Source organism: Arachis stenosperma, chromosome 9 (assembly GCF_014773155.1).
Source record: "Arachis stenosperma cultivar V10309 chromosome 9, arast.V10309.gnm1.PFL2, whole genome shotgun sequence".
NCBI lineage: Eukaryota > Viridiplantae > Streptophyta > Magnoliopsida > Fabales > Fabaceae > Arachis > Arachis stenosperma.
The window spans coordinates 16055268-16074393 of NC_080385.1; the positions used below are offsets into that span (position 1 = coordinate 16055268).

The 19126-nt window shown below is 31.6% G+C and overlaps 2 protein-coding genes across 5 annotated transcripts; one reads left to right on the top strand and one right to left on the bottom strand.

The window, feature by feature from the left end:
- Nucleotides 1-1429: 1429 nt before the first annotated feature.
- LOC130951213 (uncharacterized) lies at nt 1430-5852 on the top strand. The gene is made up of 6 exons (XM_057879847.1): nt 1430-1976; nt 3617-3681; nt 3791-4056; nt 4633-4707; nt 4827-4889; nt 5498-5852. Exons 1-6 carry the CDS (start codon nt 1867-1869, stop codon nt 5540-5542), a joined length of 624 nt encoding a protein of 207 aa, XP_057735830.1. The 5' UTR covers nt 1430-1866; the 3' UTR covers nt 5543-5852.
- Nucleotides 5853-8438: 2586 nt separating this feature from the next.
- LOC130951660 (uncharacterized) lies at nt 8439-17504 on the bottom strand. 4 transcript variants are annotated; one of them, XM_057880355.1, is made up of 11 exons: nt 17351-17504; nt 17074-17193; nt 16422-16498; nt 16010-16089; nt 15829-15889; nt 14444-14511; nt 13662-13743; nt 12433-12525; nt 10210-10296; nt 9333-9452; nt 8439-8816 (listed from the first exon to the last, which is right to left on the bottom strand). In XM_057880355.1, the coding sequence occupies exons 2-11, from the start codon at nt 17165-17167 to the stop codon at nt 8640-8642; spliced, it is 939 nt and encodes a 312-aa protein (XP_057736338.1). In that variant the 5' UTR covers nt 17168-17193; nt 17351-17504; the 3' UTR covers nt 8439-8639. The 4 variants fall into 4 exon arrangements, with proteins under 4 accessions (XP_057736338.1, XP_057736339.1, XP_057736337.1 ...); XM_057880356.1 differs by having other exon boundaries at nt 17074-17151; nt 17351-17498; XM_057880354.1 differs by having other exon boundaries at nt 17074-17174; nt 17351-17498.
- Between the last annotated feature and the right edge of the window lie 1622 nt (nt 17505-19126).

Here is a 19126-nt window from a genome sequence, read left to right on the forward strand (position 1 = left end):
CTTGACCTTTTCCTTTTGAAGTGAAAACCGTGTAAGAAATTTTCGAGCAAGGTCGTTGACACTAGTAACCGACCTAGGTGGCAGGCTGTTAAACCATTTCATGGTCAACTTTGTTAAGGTTGTCAGGAAGGCCTTGCAGTGAGTAGCATCTGAGGTGCAGCCAAGTACATCTGACTTTTAAAGTTACTTAGGTGGTGCCTCGGGTTGGTCGTCCCATCATACAAATTCATGTCTGGACTTTTGAAGTTTCTAGGAACTCTCGCCTGCATAATGTCTTTGGTGAAAGGATCTTCTCCTCCCAACGGGGTGTTTTCTCGAGTTGTATGTGAATTCATGCCTCAGATGTCAGATTCTAGCTTTGAGAGCTTTTCTTCTAGCTCTCTTCGCCGTTTAATTTCTCTCCTCAAATTTCTCTCTGCCTCCCGCTGTCGTTCTAACTCATGTTCTAGTTGTTCGAGTTGGCCATGATGTCCATGTAGCAGCCCCATGAGGTCGGTGGAATGGGGTTGGTCTTCTCCTTCCAGGTGACAAACCTCAGAGAGGATTCTTCTATGATGATGATCACCTGAGGTGCCTTCACCATGTGGTTCCTCCATTCTTGGAGGAGGTACCACGAGGGCTTGGTCGTTGTTAACCGTGTCTTAGTACTCTGGATCTGACTCCGACGCTGTACGTCCGTCTTCGAGGTGATCGCCGCCATGGAGTGCTGATTCCCAAGTCTCCGACAATGGCGCCAATATTCCGAGGGTTACTTGAAACTGGATCGTGTTTGGGTTTGAACGTGAGGTCCAAGCTCTTAGTGAGGTGGTTTCCGACTTAGCCTGCAACAAGCAGCCGTCGTCCGAGTTGTTTGTGAGGAGATAGGGGGCGGTACTTGCAAAACACTCTGATGCCTAAGTCAACAAGGATTTTAGCAAGTTTTAGTATATTGGAACTTAAGTATACCTGAGAGTATCAGTGTATTTATAGATGATGAGCCAATAACCACCGTTGAATTAGTTCCACTCTTGGTGGTGGATAGCCATATCTTTTTTGTAGGGTTTGTTGAGATCCCTCTTCTGAAAATGGGGAGAGATATTAAGGGTTGGTTATAACTCCTTCAGAGATGAAGGGTGTTACTATGCAGCACTTTTATCTGACCTGTGAAAAGGTCGACTATAAATAGCTGTATTTTGGGCTTTCTCTATTTTTGGACTTGATTTATATTTTGGACCAGGTATGAACAATTATGTTATATTATATTAAATTAAATTGAATCAATTTTAAAAAATAAATCCAAATTCAATTCAATGCAATTTTTTAAAAATTATAATTTTAATTAGTTTTCTATTTGAATTAAATTAGATGAATAATTTAATTTAAATGGTTTTAGGTTTGACCGTGTGAACAGCCTACCTTCAATGAATCCATTGCATTTGCATGATATTTACATTTTCCTGCTGCTGAAATAACACTCCGGATTGTCCATTTCTCTTGTGGGGCGCCAAAAACCATTACTCCAAAAGGCCAAAATCAGCGAAGAGGCCCTTTTTTTACTCTCTCTCTCTCTCTCTCTCCAACGCAAACGCACCGAGATAATCTTGCTGACGCAAAGATTCAACTTCTCTCAAGCTCTGTTTTCTCTTCGCCGACCCAAACATAAACGGAAGAGGAAACAGGAGAAATAGTAAAAGGGAGACCGGGGGGTTTAGGGTTTTGATTCGCTGCCACTGCTTCCATTTCAGCATTCGGTGGGCGACTGGGGTGTGCCCCCTTCCCTACCATTGAATCTGCTTTCTCCGATTTGCTGCGAAATTAGGGTTCGTAGTAGCTTTTGGGGCTAATTGTTCCGTCGATTCCGAGAACAGTGAATAAATCATAGACAAGATGTATGCTGATCGGGTGGACAGTGGAGTCAGGAGATCCGCCAAGGAACGCCTTAACGGAAACACCGTCACTGATTCTTCACGGCCGCAACGGCAAATCACCGGCAAGAGGTTTGTTTTTCTTTTCATTTTCCCCTTTATGCTGATAATCGTGTTCGTGGATTTGGCTTGTTCTTGGAACTCACATTTGGGTAGTATAATTATTAGTGCGCATTAATTCCACCATGCATGTGCTGCTTGTTAGAGGCTATGGTAGAACAAGGGTCTGTTTCAATTTGTATCGTTGCCAAAAAATTTGGGTTGGGGAGAGAGTAGGGTTAGCTTCGGCACCCACTCAAGACTTACAATGAGGGATAAAAGAATTGACTGAAGTTAATGCAAAGTATTGGGCGTTGCTTATGTTCTTAATTGTACGTCTCCTTGTGGACTCGGTGTGTTTGGATTCAAGTGAATGTGGAGGCAAGTGAGAAGTGTATTTGATTGGGTCTGTGAGGGAGGGGACCTGCTTGAGTTGAAACAGGCATTTGCTACTCACTGGAATTGGTGCTGTTTTGTGGTACCTTGATGGGATGCTTTGAAACTCTCCGCCCTAAGGCTTAATTCCTTGTAGACATTGGTAGAGACCGGTGAGGATTTGTACAAGGATTGTCTTTGGGTTACATTACTCAATTGGCTTTTGGTTACGCCACTTTGTAAGGTCACATGGTAGTGGAATAAACTAAATTTAGCAGACTTGTTTGCCAATGTAATGTTTGATTGATGTAAAGTTTTAGTGATGATATGGAGATTTTGTAGCTGCCAATGTTAATTCAAGGTCCTGTAGGAGAGAGCTCTAATTATTAGGTTTTTCTGTCAATTTACTGGCATGTGGAGTCATGATATGCTATTTCATTTACTATTTGTAAATGAAAGTTAACAGTAATAGCTTCCACCTAAGTCTCAATAGGAAATCTCACATGGTTAACATCATTACCCTCATACTAACACGGAGAACAAAAACCACAAAAGGATATCTTAGCTCCTCCCAACAGAAAGAATGAAGTCTATGCCTATTCAGACCATTCGCCGAGGTGCACCACCAGTTACCATTGTCAAGTGACTTTAAGAGAACTAAACGAGAGAAAGAACAACTAGTACCTTCCACTTGCTTTGCGACTCATGTCCCAAATTAGCAGCATACCTCATGAAGCTCCATGATAGGGAAGAAAGGCATAATCCATATGTATTAATTCCCAAACTTCTTAAGTTCAAGTTTTCATAGGATTCTAATTTAGTTCCTTAAAGCATAAGTATATGAGGTTAAACTTTTAGGATAACTTCATTTTCATTTAGTTCATTCAACTGCGTGGAAGGTACTGGAGTATTGTTGAATATCTCATGTTCCATCGATCTAAAATTCTTTTGCATAAGTTAAATCTGCTTCCATAGGATCATTTTTATTTTGCTGGTTAAATTTGGTGAAAATGATATTCAGAGCGTGTATTGAATGTCTTTTAAATGGTAGTTATGCGGCTTAAAGATAAAGAAGAAGAAAGATGAAATAAAGTCATGAGAATTTAGAAGGCTGACTGGCGGAGAGATACTGGCTACTGCCTTTCTGTCTCCAGAATGTTCTCTATTTGACTGGATAGTTATAACTGCTTCAGTTAGTTAGTTACATTGTACCTCCAATGTTGCAATTTCATCTTGGATGTTTGAATGCTTAACGAAGGGAAAACTTAATGATATATTTATGGTCATTACTTTTGCAGGCAAAGGCAAGATGACAAGTGGGAACATGATCTCTTTGATGATGATGATGGATCCCGGATCACTAGTATGGATTGATTATGTTATTATCATATGCAAGTATAAGTTGCCACTCTTGTTGGATTCCTGTACTTCTTTTTTGGGTTTTAACTTCTTTTTGTTAATGGCTTGTGAAGATCGCAAAGTTACTTCTCATGATCTTCGTCTTAAGCTTCAAAAGAAAGGTCTTCAACCGGCAACTCAGAGTGGAAGGAGTTCTGCTCCAAATGTGCGGGATCTTCGTGAAAGGCTATCAGGGACAATGACTGTGCAACCTAAAAACATTGATCCACCAAAGTCAAAGGTGGTAGCCAAACCAAGCAGTAAAAGTGTCGGTGTTGAGGCTCCTGCAGTACAGGCCAAGAGACCATCTAATTCAGTCCCTAAAAAGTTGCCACAGAAGGTATTGTTATTTTCTCACTAGAATTTGATGACAATTTTTAGCTAGTGTACCTCTATTGTACTTTATGGGTTACAAATATTTTTGGTAAACTACATGATAATTAGTTTCATGGGCCAAGAGCATTAGTGAATTGATTGCCATGGGGGCTATTATTTTTTCTCAATTTTACATATAACGGCGAGCCATCTTTGATCTTGGGGATGTGATATAATTGTTGTTGGGTTGTAATGTTGCAAAGAAGCAGTCAGTGTTCCAAGTGGAAGAAGTTGAAAGTGCATGAAGCATTGGCTTTATTATGCATGCAATTGACGCAGCCTGATTCTTCAGTATTCTATTATTCTAATGGAAGTGAGATAATAGTAGCCATAGGTGCTGAACTGTTAATACGTTTGGTGGGGTTCATTTTGTGTTTAGTCATGTACATTCACTCTAAGTGGATGAAATTTCCTAATGTATGTTCAAGGAAAAACCAAGTTAATTTTGTTAAATTTGGTTTGCCTGTTCCTTTGTTATGTAATTATTTTTTTTCTTTGTTAATTAAAGGAAAGTAACGAGATATAACTTCTTGCCATACAGGCTGATATTTCGGTGGATGATTTCTTGCAATCATTGGGTCTCGAAAAGTATCTCATAACATTTCAGGCAGAAGAAGTATGCTCTGCATCTACTTATATCTTTTTTGCCTCATTATGAAAGTCTCTTGTTGAAAGTAACTGGGTTTTAATTTGACAATAAGAGTTCATATTGACATATAAAAGCTGTTTCTTCAGGTTGATATGGCAGCCCTTAATCATATGACTGATGAGGATCTCAAGGCCATGGGTATACCAATGGTATGCATCAAACTAGTCTGTTTCTGTTTCTTGCAGCAATAATTTGCGGTAGCATCAGTCATGTGGACTTGTGTAACTTGAAAATGGCATCTTTTTATATTTTAAGGCCCTTTTGATGTTAATGTTGATCCAAATAGTTTAGTTAGTTTGTAAACCTAAATCCTCATTAGTTAGTTTATCTGGTAGCTGGTGAGATTAAAACCCTAATTGGAACACACTAAAATGGAAATGATCTTGTCCTTGGGGATGGCTGTAAGTTTAGCTTTCAAACTTATTGTTCATTGCACAAATCAGAAGTAGCTGACTGTCATTTGCCTTGTAATTGCCCATAAAGGGTGAAGTAGTCAGATTTGTTGTGTTCCTAGAATTTTATGGTGCCATAATGATTTTTCCTCTGGAAAGCTAGGTCCATTAAAGGGCAGTGCTTCTGGTTGGCTTAATACCATGAAATCACATTGGCTCATCATTTATTTTTGTGATTATGGTATTATCACTTTGGTCATGTTGGGTTTTAGCTCCCTGATAGTGTATGTTTCAGGTGTTATTATGTAGTATACATGGTCTGCTTTTTACCTGAACACATTATGAACATGCTTTGTTGGTTCCAGGGGCCAAGAAAGAAGATACTTTTAGCGCTAGAGTCAAAGGTCTAATATTGATACTCTAAGCTTGAAGCACATGTTCATGGAATGGTGGTGGATTGATCAGCGTCTGAAAGCCAAGTGTAATAGCATAGCTCTTTTGACTGTCTTCAATTTCTTTTGTAATATTATTTCCCCAAAATCTTAGACATGAAGCAGGTTAGTTTGGAGTTATGTTGGCAAAACCTGTCAACCTTTTGGAGCTTATTATACATGTGCCTATTAATGAATGCATTTAAGGGGAATTTGCCTTTAGAATTTGTCCAAGATTTGAACCTAAGAAGTGCACTTAGAAAAATGATACTGACTGCCTGTTTTCTTTTGCATGTTGAGTAAAAAATGGAAGAAAGAAAATGAATTGGAACAAAATGAAAGAAAAAAAGGTTCATGAAAAAAAGCATTATTATTATTATTATTTGGGTTTGACAAAGTATGTAAAATGATATATTATTGTAAAATACAATCTGATATAGTTGGTAGTTGTTGGAAATCTATCTATGGAATTCGAGAACTGGAATTTAACCTTGATTGGAACTAATTAATTAACAATTAAAATTATGAAATTTTAGTTTAAATTTATTTTTTAATTTGTACAAAGGGGAAAATGATTAAAATAAAAGATTAAATTTAGGGATAAGTACTTTTTTCGTCCCCAAGGTCTGGGGTCAAAATCAAAATCGTCCCTGATCTTTTTTTGTTATTAAAATCATCCTCAACGTTACAAAATGTTATAAAATCGTCCTTTTCTACTTTTATTTTTTTGTTTTTACCAAATTACCCTTTATTATTAAAAATTTATAAAATAAAATAATTATAAAATAAATAAATAAAAAGAAGAAAAGGGGGTGGGGGGGGGGAGTCCGCGAGAAAAGGGGAGGGGGAGGAGGGGGAAAAGAAAATCGGAGGGGAAGGGGGGCCGCGCTCCACGCCGTCCGGTCGCACCGCCGTCGCGCCGCGCCCCACCGCGCCTCGCCGCCAGATCCGCGCCTCACGCCGTCACCCATGGAGCCACGAGCTGCGCCGGTCACCGCTGCTTCGCCGCCGCACCGCACCGCATCAACCCACCACCACTTCTTCTTCTTCTTTTTCTTCTTCTTGTTATGTGAAATCTGTGAATTTTCTGTGAAATCTGTGAAATTTTTGTTGAAATCTGAATTTTCTGTTGATGATGATGATGACCGTGAAGAGTGGGTGAGGGGTGGGGGGTGAAGGAGTGGGTGAGGTGTTGAGGGGTGGGGTGGGGGAGGAGGCAGTGAGGGGTGGCGGGTGAGGTGAGGGTGGCGGGTGAGGTGTTGAGGGGTGGGAGGGGAGGCAGTGAGGGGTGGCGGGTGAGGTGAGGGTGGGGGTGAGGGTTGAGGGGGTGAGGGTTGAGGGGTGGGGGTGAGGTGAGGGGGTGGGGGGTGGGGGTGGTGGTGAAGGTGGTGGTGGTGTCTGTGGTGGTGGTGGTGGTGGTGGTGAAGGTGAAGAGGAGAATGATGATGATGAGGGGTGGGGGCAGGGGGGGATGGCGGAAAGGGGAGGAGGGAAGGGGGGGGGAGGGGGAGGAGGAGGGAAAGGGGAAACCGGGTGTGGGATGGGGTGGGGGCAGGGGTGGGGGAGGCGGGAAGGGAGGGGGAGGGGGAGGAGGAGGGGAGGGGAGACCGGCGGTGGGGGTGGGGGTGGGGGTGGGGTGAGGGGTGGGAGGGGGGTTAGGAGAATGATGATGATAAGGGTATTTTAGTCCAAAAATTCGAGAAATGATGATTTTAAAGCGTTTTTAAACATTGAGGATGATTTTAATAAAAAAAAAAATCGGGGACGATTTTGATTTCGACCCTAGACCTTGGGACGAAAAAAGTACTTATCCCTTAAATTTACTATTGACATAAAGTATTTGATTTAAATTATGTAATAGTAGTATACAATATCTCATAAAAGACCAAATTTACAATTTACAATTCGACTTTTACTCATGGAGAAAATACTTTGTATGGAGTTTGATTTATGCTGCTGTGTATGGAATGAATTCGGGAGACATCCTATTTTGAATTTTTCATCATTATGATTATGATTCATGAAAACTCAAACGGTAATTTCGTCAAGGTTACTGGGGATGCTGCATCTCTTGGCTAATTTCTTTTCTTATAGATTAAACGTGTGTGTAGTATTTTGTTATCGGAAATTTCGATGTTTTACTTTGAGATGGAGTTAATTTTTTTTAAGTTAATATTAATCAAATTAGACCATCTGATTTGTTTGAGAAGGGAGGACAATCTACAAATCTTCTCACGGTATCTCCCAACTCGACAGTCAAAAATTAATCAGTTGCGGATCTGAGCTTCATTTAAGGATCTGATACTGGCCAATGGATTGCTGCATGTACAAGATGGAGGATACACTTGCTTAAGCGGACGAGTGAGCTGACCACTCGACCAACCCAAATTAGTTTTTGAGAATTCGATTTTAATGTTAAAAATTTTTACATTTTTTAAATTGAAAATCAGACCGTCCATTTATAATTTTTTTTTAAAAAAAAACTTGAGTATGATTTTTGGACACTACCGTATAACCAAAAAGAAAATCGGCGCATCCAATTTTTTGAACTCCATAGCCATAAAAATCACATCCTCTGCTTTAATTTTTTGTGATACACAAGCACATGGGACATATTTTCTAAAAATAATAAGCGGCATCTCTTTAGCTTAAAATGTTTCCATATTTATTCAATAAAAACTGCATATCTTTTAAATAATATTAATGTATAAATTATTCACTTAATAAATTATTTTTTTAACAACAATTTACTTAATAAATTGTTCTGCTTTGTAATTATAAAAATATTGAAATCTGCCAATACTTTCTCATACATTGCACCCATTGCACCATTTGTGTAAGTTTTTTATTGCTATTTATTCGGTTCTCCATCCAATTCAAGATAAACAATAATATGAACAACGATGTTCTATCAACAAAGTAAGCTGAGTTCATTCCCAAGCTATTATTGTTTACTAACAATATTCAATACTTGACAAACATATAAGTTCATTTTTAACAATATTGGGAAGCCACTTAATTTCTTGAACTATTTTTAATTTTGAATGATAATCACTAAAAATAATAAAGAAAAGATCTAAGTACTTAGAAGTCCAAAGAAAGGATTTGTGATTGCAGAATTCAACACAGCACCAGCTGAATTTAGTAATGCTATATCACACTTTTCATGAGGTAGATACAAGAAGTCACCGGTTCTTTCAAAACCACAGAGTTCAAGAAACTCCACACCTCCATTCAAACTTGCAACTCTTTCCTGTTTAAACATTGTAGCGAAAAAAAATGGATCACTACTCCTGAATCTTGATGCTAATTATTGAATATTTGAATCCTAATTTAAGCATGGTGATGATTTTGTTGATGTAGATGCTGCATGATGTGACGAAATTCTATAAGGCTGCTTTAGAGACTAAATTAAGTTTTTGTATTATGTTTGATATAAAATATACTTATGTCTGAGTATGATATTTAATTTAGGATAAATATAAAAATTGTGGGATACATTTAGAATTTAAAAAGTTAAATGAAAGTATTTTTAAAAAAAATATTATTAAAATTTTCGTCTCTATCCCAAAAGATTTTACTCTCTGTTATTCTCAGTTTCTAGAGATATTGAAAGAACTGAAAAAATTCCGAAATTTTAATTTCAATATCTAACCACCAATTACAGTACTAAATCCTAGTCCCCAAATTTTAGTCCAAAACAAATGCTACCTAATTGAATTATAATAGAATCTTTTGAGAGTAGTTTAATGTGATGAAGTTCTCATACTTGGAATAATGGATTGCTTAGTCTGATCTTCCTGTACTTTTCCTCGTTTGGATTCTTGACAACATTTCGAACATAAATTGAAAGTGTTTCGAAGGCCTTTCTGACTCTCCCATGCTCGGCCTATAAAGAATTTCAAATTTGTTAAAAGAATTGGGGAAAGAAAAACTTACAAAACAACATTGTAGTTCAGTTCTATGAAATACATGTTATATTCTATTGATAATCTTGCAGGTTAAGTTTGTTTATCAAGAACACCTATAACACAGCTATGTCATGAATATTAAATTATTAACAACACAAATATTGTCTAACTATGTATTAAACAAAATCATTTTTCTCTGTTTTATTGGTAAACTAATCCTTGGAGTGTTAAAAACTTAAAATGATGGTTTATTCAAAACACATCTGTGTAGTTATAAGAATAGTTATGAACAGAATGATCCCTTATTAGATAAAAAGCTGTAAAAAATAGATTTAATTATTCTATTGGTTTCTATAGTTTTACTAAATTTGTAATTAGGTTTTTATATTTTTTTTCTTTCAATTAAATTCTTATATTATTTTTAATTTTGTAATTAAATACTTTCATGTCAAAAATATTAAAATTAACAGAATATTTTTCTCAAAAAATATGTGGTCAAAAATCTACTTAGGTTCTTAATTATAGATACCTTTAATTTATAGAAAAATATTCAATTAACTTTAATATTTTTTTACACTAGGAATTATTTAATTATAAAATTAAAAGTAGTATAAGAACCTAATTAAAAAGAAAAAAATATAGCAACTTAATTAAAAATTCAATAAAATTATAAAAATCAATAAAATAATTAAACTTAAAAAATATTTTAAATAAAAGAATATATGAATGATTCACCTGGTGTTTACGCTTGAGAGACCTCAAACATTCCCTTAAGTAATCAACCTTTTCAATTGTGGAAACAGGTTTTGGATTCTGCAATATCTACCAACATAAAAGACACACAAATGTTTAGTATAGATAATTCATGTTCTGCAACAATAATAATTTAGCTTCCAAAAGCAATAAACATGCCCCTGAACCTTCAAAGATATATAATGTTTGGTAAGGGGCATTGTTTTCAAACATTGTTCACATTTGGAGGACTAGTAATGCATTTCTTTCTTTTAGAGACTTAAAGGCTGCGGTTGGTTGTTAGAACAATACAAGACAAGAACACACAGAAAATAAAACACAAAAGATAGAAATATAAAAATTAGTGTTTTATATTTTGTTTGATAATAAATTAAAATAAATTATAAAAATTTAGTTTATTCTCATTTTTTTATTTAAAAAAATTTAAAAAAAATAAAAAATATAATTATAAAAAAATAATAAAAATAATAAAAATTAAATTTTATTTTTTATTAATATTTCTATGTTTTTTTATTAGAATAAATACAAAATATATTAATTTAATATTTCTAGACATAATATTTTTATTTATGTCAAATATAATTTTATAATTTTGTATTTCGTACTTATAAACAAATAGAGTCTAATTGTCAACATTATATCATCTTTTGATGAGTTAAACCCCAAAATGGTCCCTGAAATTGGCATCGTGCACTAAAATCGTCCCTGAAATTTCAATTGCACCAATTACGTCCCTGAGATTGAAAAAAATGCACCATATTAGTCCCTAACCTATTTTCCATTAATGACGTGATGACATGGCATGATGACGTGGAATGTAAGTGACACGTGTCATTTCATTATTTGGCCAGGTGTAATTATATGATGATGTGGTGATCAGTGACACGTGGCATGCTGACGTGGATGGTTGTGCCACGTGTTGCAATAGTATTCGTCCACGTGTCATCCATTATGTCATCGTTGTATATGCACTAAATTAGTCCATCACTTTGCATTAAATGACTCATTTTAGTCCCTGAAATTAAATGTCGTGCACCAAACTAATCCCTTCACCAATTTTTTCTCATTTTTTTAAATTTAAAATTTTAATATTTTGGATACACTAATTTCAATTCTATTTTTTCATATATCGTTTAAATACAAGTGCTTTCATAAAAATTTTTAAGATTTTAGTTTTAATTATATAATTTTTTTAATAATTTAACATTGATAAATTTTGTAATATATATGTATGTTATTATAAAAATAATTATATGATTGATTAGGCACATTTTTTTCATAAAAAACATGTATTTTTAACAAGAAATTAATAATTGAAATAAATATTTTTTTCTTATGAAATACACGTTTTCGTTATGTGTAAATGAGCTAGATCAAAGGTATTTCAAGCATCCTCACTACCATCTTTGACCTCTGCAGTCTAGACGAAAGAGGTCGGAGACGGTAATGAGGGAAGTTTGAAATGTCTTCATGTCAACTCCAAGACGGCGGTTATTAGGGGTATCCGCAAGAAAAAATTATTTTGTAGAAGTACTGAAAGAGGTCGGAGATGGTAGTGAAGGTGCTTGAAAAGCCTTCACATCAACTCCAAGGCGGCAGTTAAGGTATTCGCAAGAGAAAAAATATTTTATAAATACACTTTTATTTGAAGAACATGTGAAAAATAAGAATTGAAATTAATGTATTCAAAAATATTGAGAATTTTGAATTTATAGAAAAAATGAGAAAAACTGGTGAAATGACTAATTTGATGCACGACATTCAATTTCAGGGACTAAAATGAGTCACTTAATGCAAAGTGAGAGACTAATTTGGTGCATATACAACGATGACATAATGGATGACATGTAGACGAATACTGTTATGACACGTGCCACAAACGGACACGTGACCAAATAACATTGTGACACGTGGCACAACCATCTATGTCAGCATGCCATGTGTCACTGATCACCACATCATCATACCATTACACGTGGCTAAATCATGAAGTGACACGTGTAACTAAAAGTTCATGTTATCATGCCATGTCGTTAATAAAAAATGGGTCAGGAATTAATATGGTACATTTTTTTTAATCTCAAAAACGTAATTAGTGCAATTAGAATTTTAGAGACGAATTTAATATAGGACGCCAATGTCAGGACCATTTTAAAATTTAAGTCTTTTGAGGGTTAAAATGAAACTTATCTTAATTTATGATACCTTATCTTGCTGTTCGAAAGTAGTAGCAGATGATCTGACATTGGCTAGGCCATCTATAGGCAATATTGATTCATGCTTAGATCTTCTATTTATCTGTTAATATAGAGAAATATAACTAAATTTGTAAGTTTTGTCCATAATGGACAATACCCAGAATAATATTGGCTGTAAAGTAATAAACAAGTAAATATATCTCGGCTAAACTACCAAAAATATATTCGAATAATTTTGTCACGAACAAAAATACATCTAAATTTTATTATTAACAAAAAATATCATTAAATAATTTAAAAATACGACAAAAATATTTAAAAAAATTATTTTTTTTTGTAAGTAACCAACGATTTCTATATTTCACAAATCGCTTATCAGCTTATGTATTTGATATAAAATTTTATAGAAATATTTAGATAATTATTTAAAAAATATATAAAAAATGGGATAAAATTTGATCTCTATATTTTCATTTTATTTTTTAAAAGTATTTTAGTTGTTAATAAAAAAAATCACAAAAAATATATACTTAGTAAAATGATCAAATTTTAATAATAAAAGCATCTCATTTTTCTAATCATGCTTGTAAAAAATCGCATCAAAATTCAATTTGTAAAATATTTTTTGAGAATACATATTTTATGTTGGTCATTTTAGTCGTGTTTTTAAATTATTTAAGAGTATTTTTATCGATAACCAAATTTGAGTGCATTTTTTGTCAACGACAAAATTATTCAAGTGTATTTTTAGTGGTTTACCCTATATTTTAAATAAAAACCAAACGATTATCAAAATTGGAAAATTTAAAAGTCTAAAAGCATAAAGATTTAATTGAAGTTAAACTGGGAAGAATAAACTAATATAGTTATATAAAAAATATATTTTAAATAAAAAAATTATTGTATTTTATTGTTTTAAATCGGTTGTCTTCTAAAAAACCAAATCGATTGAACCAGTTTAACAACTTTTTGACCGATGTTTAGTTTATATTTTCTTCGAACTGATACTAATACCCTAGAAGTGGATGCAATTTACTAAAATTTCTCGTCTTTTTATTAGCTGACATTGGAGAGCAGCATTTGACATAGTAATGATAAATTGGGAACAAATTTTAGCTTTAGCCTTTAGGTAATGATAATAGTGCCAATAATAGCTGGGCTGTCCGAGACTTCAAATAATATGAGAAGGAAATTTTCCATTAGTGTCAATATTTAAGAAAATTAGTTCTATTATACCTTGTCCTGTTGTAGTTTTTGGAGAACATTTTCCCTTGCCTTTTTCTCTTCTTCCTTTTCTGCTTTTCTCAAGGCTAAATTCCTGACAATAAAATAGGACATAAAAGTAAAGGGGTGTTTGTGAGCCGGATTTAAGTAGACTTAGATCCGGTTTTAAAAGGACATCGAGTCTATTTTGATTCGATCTAAAGTGATCCAAAAAAAATTAAGTTAAACCGAATCGATCTGATGAATCATTAATATATACAAATTTGTAAATTTTATATATTAAAATAATAAAATTTTACTTTTAAAAAATAAATTTAACAAATGTTAGATCATATTTATATCAAAATAAATTATTTTAAAACAAAAATAATACCGTATAATATAAAAAATATTAATTGAATTATAAAAATATAATATAACATTACTAATTAACTCATATATATATATATTGTAAAGAGAAATTTTGGATGGGGTCGAATAACTCGAAGCAAAATTCAAATCCGACCCAAAAATAATACCGGATAAAAATAAAAATATGAACTCGACAAAATATGTCTCGAGTCCGAGCCAAATTTCGGACCGGATCGGATCTTAAACAACCCTTAGTCATAAAGTAAGAAGTGAAAATGTTTGAAATTATCAAAATTTATTATTTTTATTTTATTTAATATATTTTATAATAAATAATATTAAATAAAATAAATTTAAACTTTTTTTTTTCTAACATTACCAAAGTAAGAATAACTATTTTTTATTGCATATAAAAGAAAGAAAACTTTTAAATATTAAGATACCTTTGTCTTGCATTTTCTTCAGCAATTCGCTTTGCCTCAAGGAGTCTCTTACCTGCTTCAATCCTCTCCTGCAATAAAGCAATTAATTTTTTTTTTTTTATAAAAATCAATGCTGCCATGTCTAAGGTTAATTAACGAAGACATAAGACAGCAAAGAAAGCCCCAGAAAATCTCCACTTGTGGAAAACAACAGGTTCTAGTGCCTAGAAAATAGCTATTTCGATCATGTTGTGTATAGAAATATATATTTGACATTTCATAAAAAATTTTATTATACTACTGTAAACAAGTTTGATTATTTGTTTATTTCAAATTTAATTATTCTACTATGACACGTATGATTATTCTGATAACTTATTATTTAACATCTAATAAATTGGATTGAATTAGTGAGAGCTGGGAAATATTAGCTAAATTAATCTGTTGATCCTTTGAGAATAACACATGTGAGTTAGGAATATATGTGGAAAACCGTTGCTAAACATGATAATTTTCATAGTAAACCTTGCCACCTGAATCATATTGTTTGACTAAATCATATAACGGTTAACAATATCATCTTCACATAAAAATATCTTAAAGTAGCCACCTTCAAAATTTTCCTTCCCTCATAAATTGATCAATTTGCAATATGTTTCCCATAAAACATTGGAGGATACCTAATAAGCTTGAAACCCTAGGTCTGCAATAATGTGGATTTCTTGTAAACCAAGATAAACTTGAAGGTAATTGCAAAATTTTGTTTTTATTTTTATTTTAAATACCTTTTGTTTTTACTTTCAATGTTTACTTTAAAAAAATTTGAAAATAAAAATATTAAAAATAAAAATAAACACCAATTAAAACTTAATATTCTCAATTTGCAATGTGTTGTGTATTGTAATTAAATCTTATGTACGTGGAGTTTAGGACTACAAGTATAACCCAAAATCTAGTATTTTTATTAAAGTTGATAGTATATTTGTAATCGAGAAATGTTACAGAGTCATCAGAATTTATTATTTTTTATCGTCACTTAGTTATCAACTCAATTCTTTTAGTCTAGTTCTTTTAGTCTACTAATTCAATAATATACTTTATCCTATACTTTTAAATATTAATAACTAACTAATGATAAAAAAAATAAATTCTAATGATACTCTAACATTTTTATTTATAACCACTAATTTCGACATTTCACTGTTGGATTTGGATTTATTTAGGTAACTATTCTCCATTGACACTAGCTAGTAGCTACAATCATGGTTCAACCTCATAAAGCAAACATAAGGTCAAGTCTAGAAGATGAGAAAAAACAAATAATAAATACAACAAGAACAATTTAAGCATTGTCAACAGTGTATAGGGTCGGTAATATGGATCAAACGTTGGGAAAGTGGTTTTACCTTCTCCCGTTCTCTCTCCAATCTTTTTTGTTCCTCCTCTTTTTTCTTATGCTCTTGTTCCCTATAATAACAAAAAATTAAATGAAATTATGAAGAGAAAACTCAGAAATAGTTGATTAACAAAGAAAGGGAAATAAAGAAATTAAAAGAGAAAGAAAGCGATTAAGAAAGATTAAAAAACCTTAACTTCTGAGCTTTGATTCTGATTTCTTCCGTGATAGGGAAGGATTGAGGAGAATCAATATCAATGTCTACATCTACCTGTTGAAATTTAAACAATTGAGTTAATTAATGATAAATGTGTTGAAGCTTTCTCTCTCATTTGCTTTATTTGCAATAAATGAATTCTATATCATAAAATTGAATATGGTAACATAAACAAATTTGGATCCTTTAAATTTTGAATTTCACTTTAGAGGATAAAATATAATCTATTACCATTTATTTTATATAGGTAGAACTAATAAAAATAGAAAAAAGAAAACATTCAATAGTAAGAGATCTCACTTTATCTTCTAAAATAAAAATCTAAAATTTCGAAAATCCAAATTCTTCAAATGAATATAACTTGTAAGAAAAAAAAAATTAAATACCAGTGGCATCACATCAATATCAGGGTCATTTTCGTGATCAATTGTCCAATGTATTGCATCCTCTAAGTTCTTGTTACCTGGTGAAGAAAAACATCCTTGTTAAGCCCAAAGAACGTTGTCAAAGATATATATATTTACAAGAACATGATTTTGAAGGCATGTAATAATATAAGTAAACATCTTTTTAATAGATATATAAAAACTGCATGTGTCTTGTGTAAAAGATAACCACTTGATGGGATGGATCTCGTAAATAAAGATGATTTTATTTGATATATTTCACTAAATTATTTAATATATAATATGTATTCATATTTTAACTATAATATGTGAAGATGTTTTTTATTTAAATAATTAATTAGTCTTAAAATACGAAAATTAATTTAAGTCATATTTATTATTTATGACTATTTTGATTTATTAAATCACACATGTAGAGTATAACAAAATGAGTATTATCTCAATAATATAAAAAATTTTAGAAAATTATCAGAATTTAATATTCTTTATATTTTTAGTTATCAGTCTAAATTTTTTCGGTTTAATAATCTAATCACATACTTTTAAACATTAATGACGAACTGATGGATAAAAATAATAAATTTGAATGAATTTCTAACATTTTTCGTAATATTTCTATAAATAAATTGACCTGAATAATAAAGTGCCCGGGTGGCTTGTGACCGTGGAAATCCCATTTCTTCAAGGTCTTGAAGCAACATTTCATTCACTTTTGGGACAGCCATTGTATTTCTATCAATAGAGTTATGTACTTCAACCGAAAAAATAGTAATAAAAGAAAAAAAAAATTATGAACAATGCAATGTTTTAACTTTTAACAACTGGATTTAAGATAAACATTTCAGTCCGCGTGGGATTTTGGAACCATAATACAACAATTAAAAAAAATTAAATGGTAAAAAATATACCGTATTCAAGTGGAAGGGTGTGTTGGATGGTGAAAGAAGAGGAGAAGCTTAAGAAGCTTATGAAATGGAAAGCTCAAAGTATAATAACACTTCCATTGGGTTCAAGGAACAAAGAGAAATTGAGAAACCTAAACACCACCAAGTTCGAGGTTCTTCTGACTTGTCACACGTTTTTCTTTGTTCAAACTCATTCTTATTCTTTTCCTTTTGGATTTGTTTTCTTGCCTGCTAAGGAAAGAACCTTGTGCCAAAATAATTGACATCCTCGTATAATACTAATTTTTTAGTTAATATCAACCAAAATTCTTTTTAATTATAAATTTTATACCATAAATTCTAATCCTAAATCCTATATTCTCTAACAATAAAGGTTAAAAAAGTTGGTTCCAACAAAAAAGTTATCAGATATTAACTACTTAAAAGGTAATTTCTTATAATTTTTTTAATCAAAAGACTTTTTCACTCTAATCAAAAGAAAATATATAGTAGGAGCAGATAAATAAACGAAGCTATAGTAGCATTGACCTAAAAGAAAAAGAAAAAAATTTCTGAAACTAGTTCTTCAAATATTATTTTTAAACGAGTTTTCAACCATCTATCGGATTTCACCTGTATTTTTTTAACCAATAGTCAATTTTGTACTCGCATTATCAATGGTTGTTTCTATATGACAGATGAGTGTCCAAAATAGTTAATTACTAGTATTTTTGCTCGTAATAATATTACGAGAATATAAATTTTTTAAAATTATGGTTTACTTTGTTCTGAAAATATATATTATGCGTAATACAAAAAATTTATAAAATCAAACTATTTTTATAAAAAAAATTTATAGATTAACAAAAGTTTCTGACTAAAAAGACCCAGATATCTATAGATAAAAAATTAAATAATAAGATTTTTAATTATTATTTTTATATGAAAAAGTCTAATTTTTTATTAATAATTAATATTAATATTTGTTATCTAAAATTTAAAATTATTTAACGTGTATACTTTTACATTTAATTAAGTGTTAATTGTTAAGTCTGTTGTACAAATAGAAATAATTAATTTTTATACTTGCTATTTAAAAATAATATTTTTTCTCTATATATATAAAATTATAATTAAGCATAAAAAAATTATACTGATAGTTATAAAATTAACTCAAAATTAATTTTTTTAAAACAATTAAATCTTGATTCTAACTTTTAATTATAACATTTGTATCCAAATTATATGTAATAAATATTTGAAAGAAGAGAAATGATAATATAGATTAGAAAGATAAGCGGTAAAAATTTAAAACTAAATAAAAAACTAAAAAACTATATATATAATAACAATAATAATAATATTTTTTATTTAAATTATATTATTTTGTTAATTTTGTTTTCTGTAGAAGAGAAAGATAGAAAAAATAGAGAATGAGAGAAAAGAGAGAGAAAGATAAAGATGAAGAATGATAGTGAGAGTTTATTAATTTTAAAAGAAAAAATTTTATTTTAATTGTAAAAAAATATCGGATGAGATATTTTAATTTGTCAAATTACTAATATAAAATATAAATTATATATAGAGTAAAAATAGTAGAGAGAAATAGAAAAATGGAGAGAGATAGATGAGTGAATTTAGGAAGGGAGTTTATTAATTTTGAAAAAAAATATTTTCTCTCAATTTTAATAAGAGAGTATTTTAATTATTAAATTAAATAGTAATATATGATACATAATATATGTATATTTTAATTTCAATTTTAATATTTTAATTTTAATTTTAATGCAATTAAAGAAT

What these genes read in the sequence shown, in the direction of transcription:
- LOC130951213 (XM_057879847.1), top strand. Translation starts at nt 1,867, where the DNA reads ATGTATGCTGATCGGGTGGACAGTGGAGTCAGGAGATCCGCCAAGGAA. An exon ending in CTAAAAAGTTGCCACAGAAG is followed by an intron (nt 4,057 to 4,632) that starts GTATTGTTATTT and finishes CTTGCCATACAG; the next exon opens with GCTGATATTTCGGTGGATGA. An exon ending in TAACATTTCAGGCAGAAGAA is followed by an intron (nt 4,708 to 4,826) that starts GTATGCTCTGCA and finishes CTGTTTCTTCAG; the next exon opens with GTTGATATGGCAGCCCTTAA.
- LOC130951660 (XM_057880355.1), bottom strand. Translation starts at nt 17,167, where the DNA reads ATGGCTGTCCCAAAAGTGAATGAAATGTTGCTTCAAGACCTTGAAGAA. An exon ending in ATATTGATGTGATGCCACTG is followed by an intron (nt 16,090 to 16,421) that starts GTATTTAATTTT and finishes AAATTTCAACAG; the next exon opens with GTAGATGTAGACATTGATAT. An exon ending in CTCTCAAGCGTAAACACCAG is followed by an intron (nt 9,453 to 10,209) that starts GTGAATCATTCA and finishes AATTCTTTATAG; the next exon opens with GCCGAGCATGGGAGAGTCAG.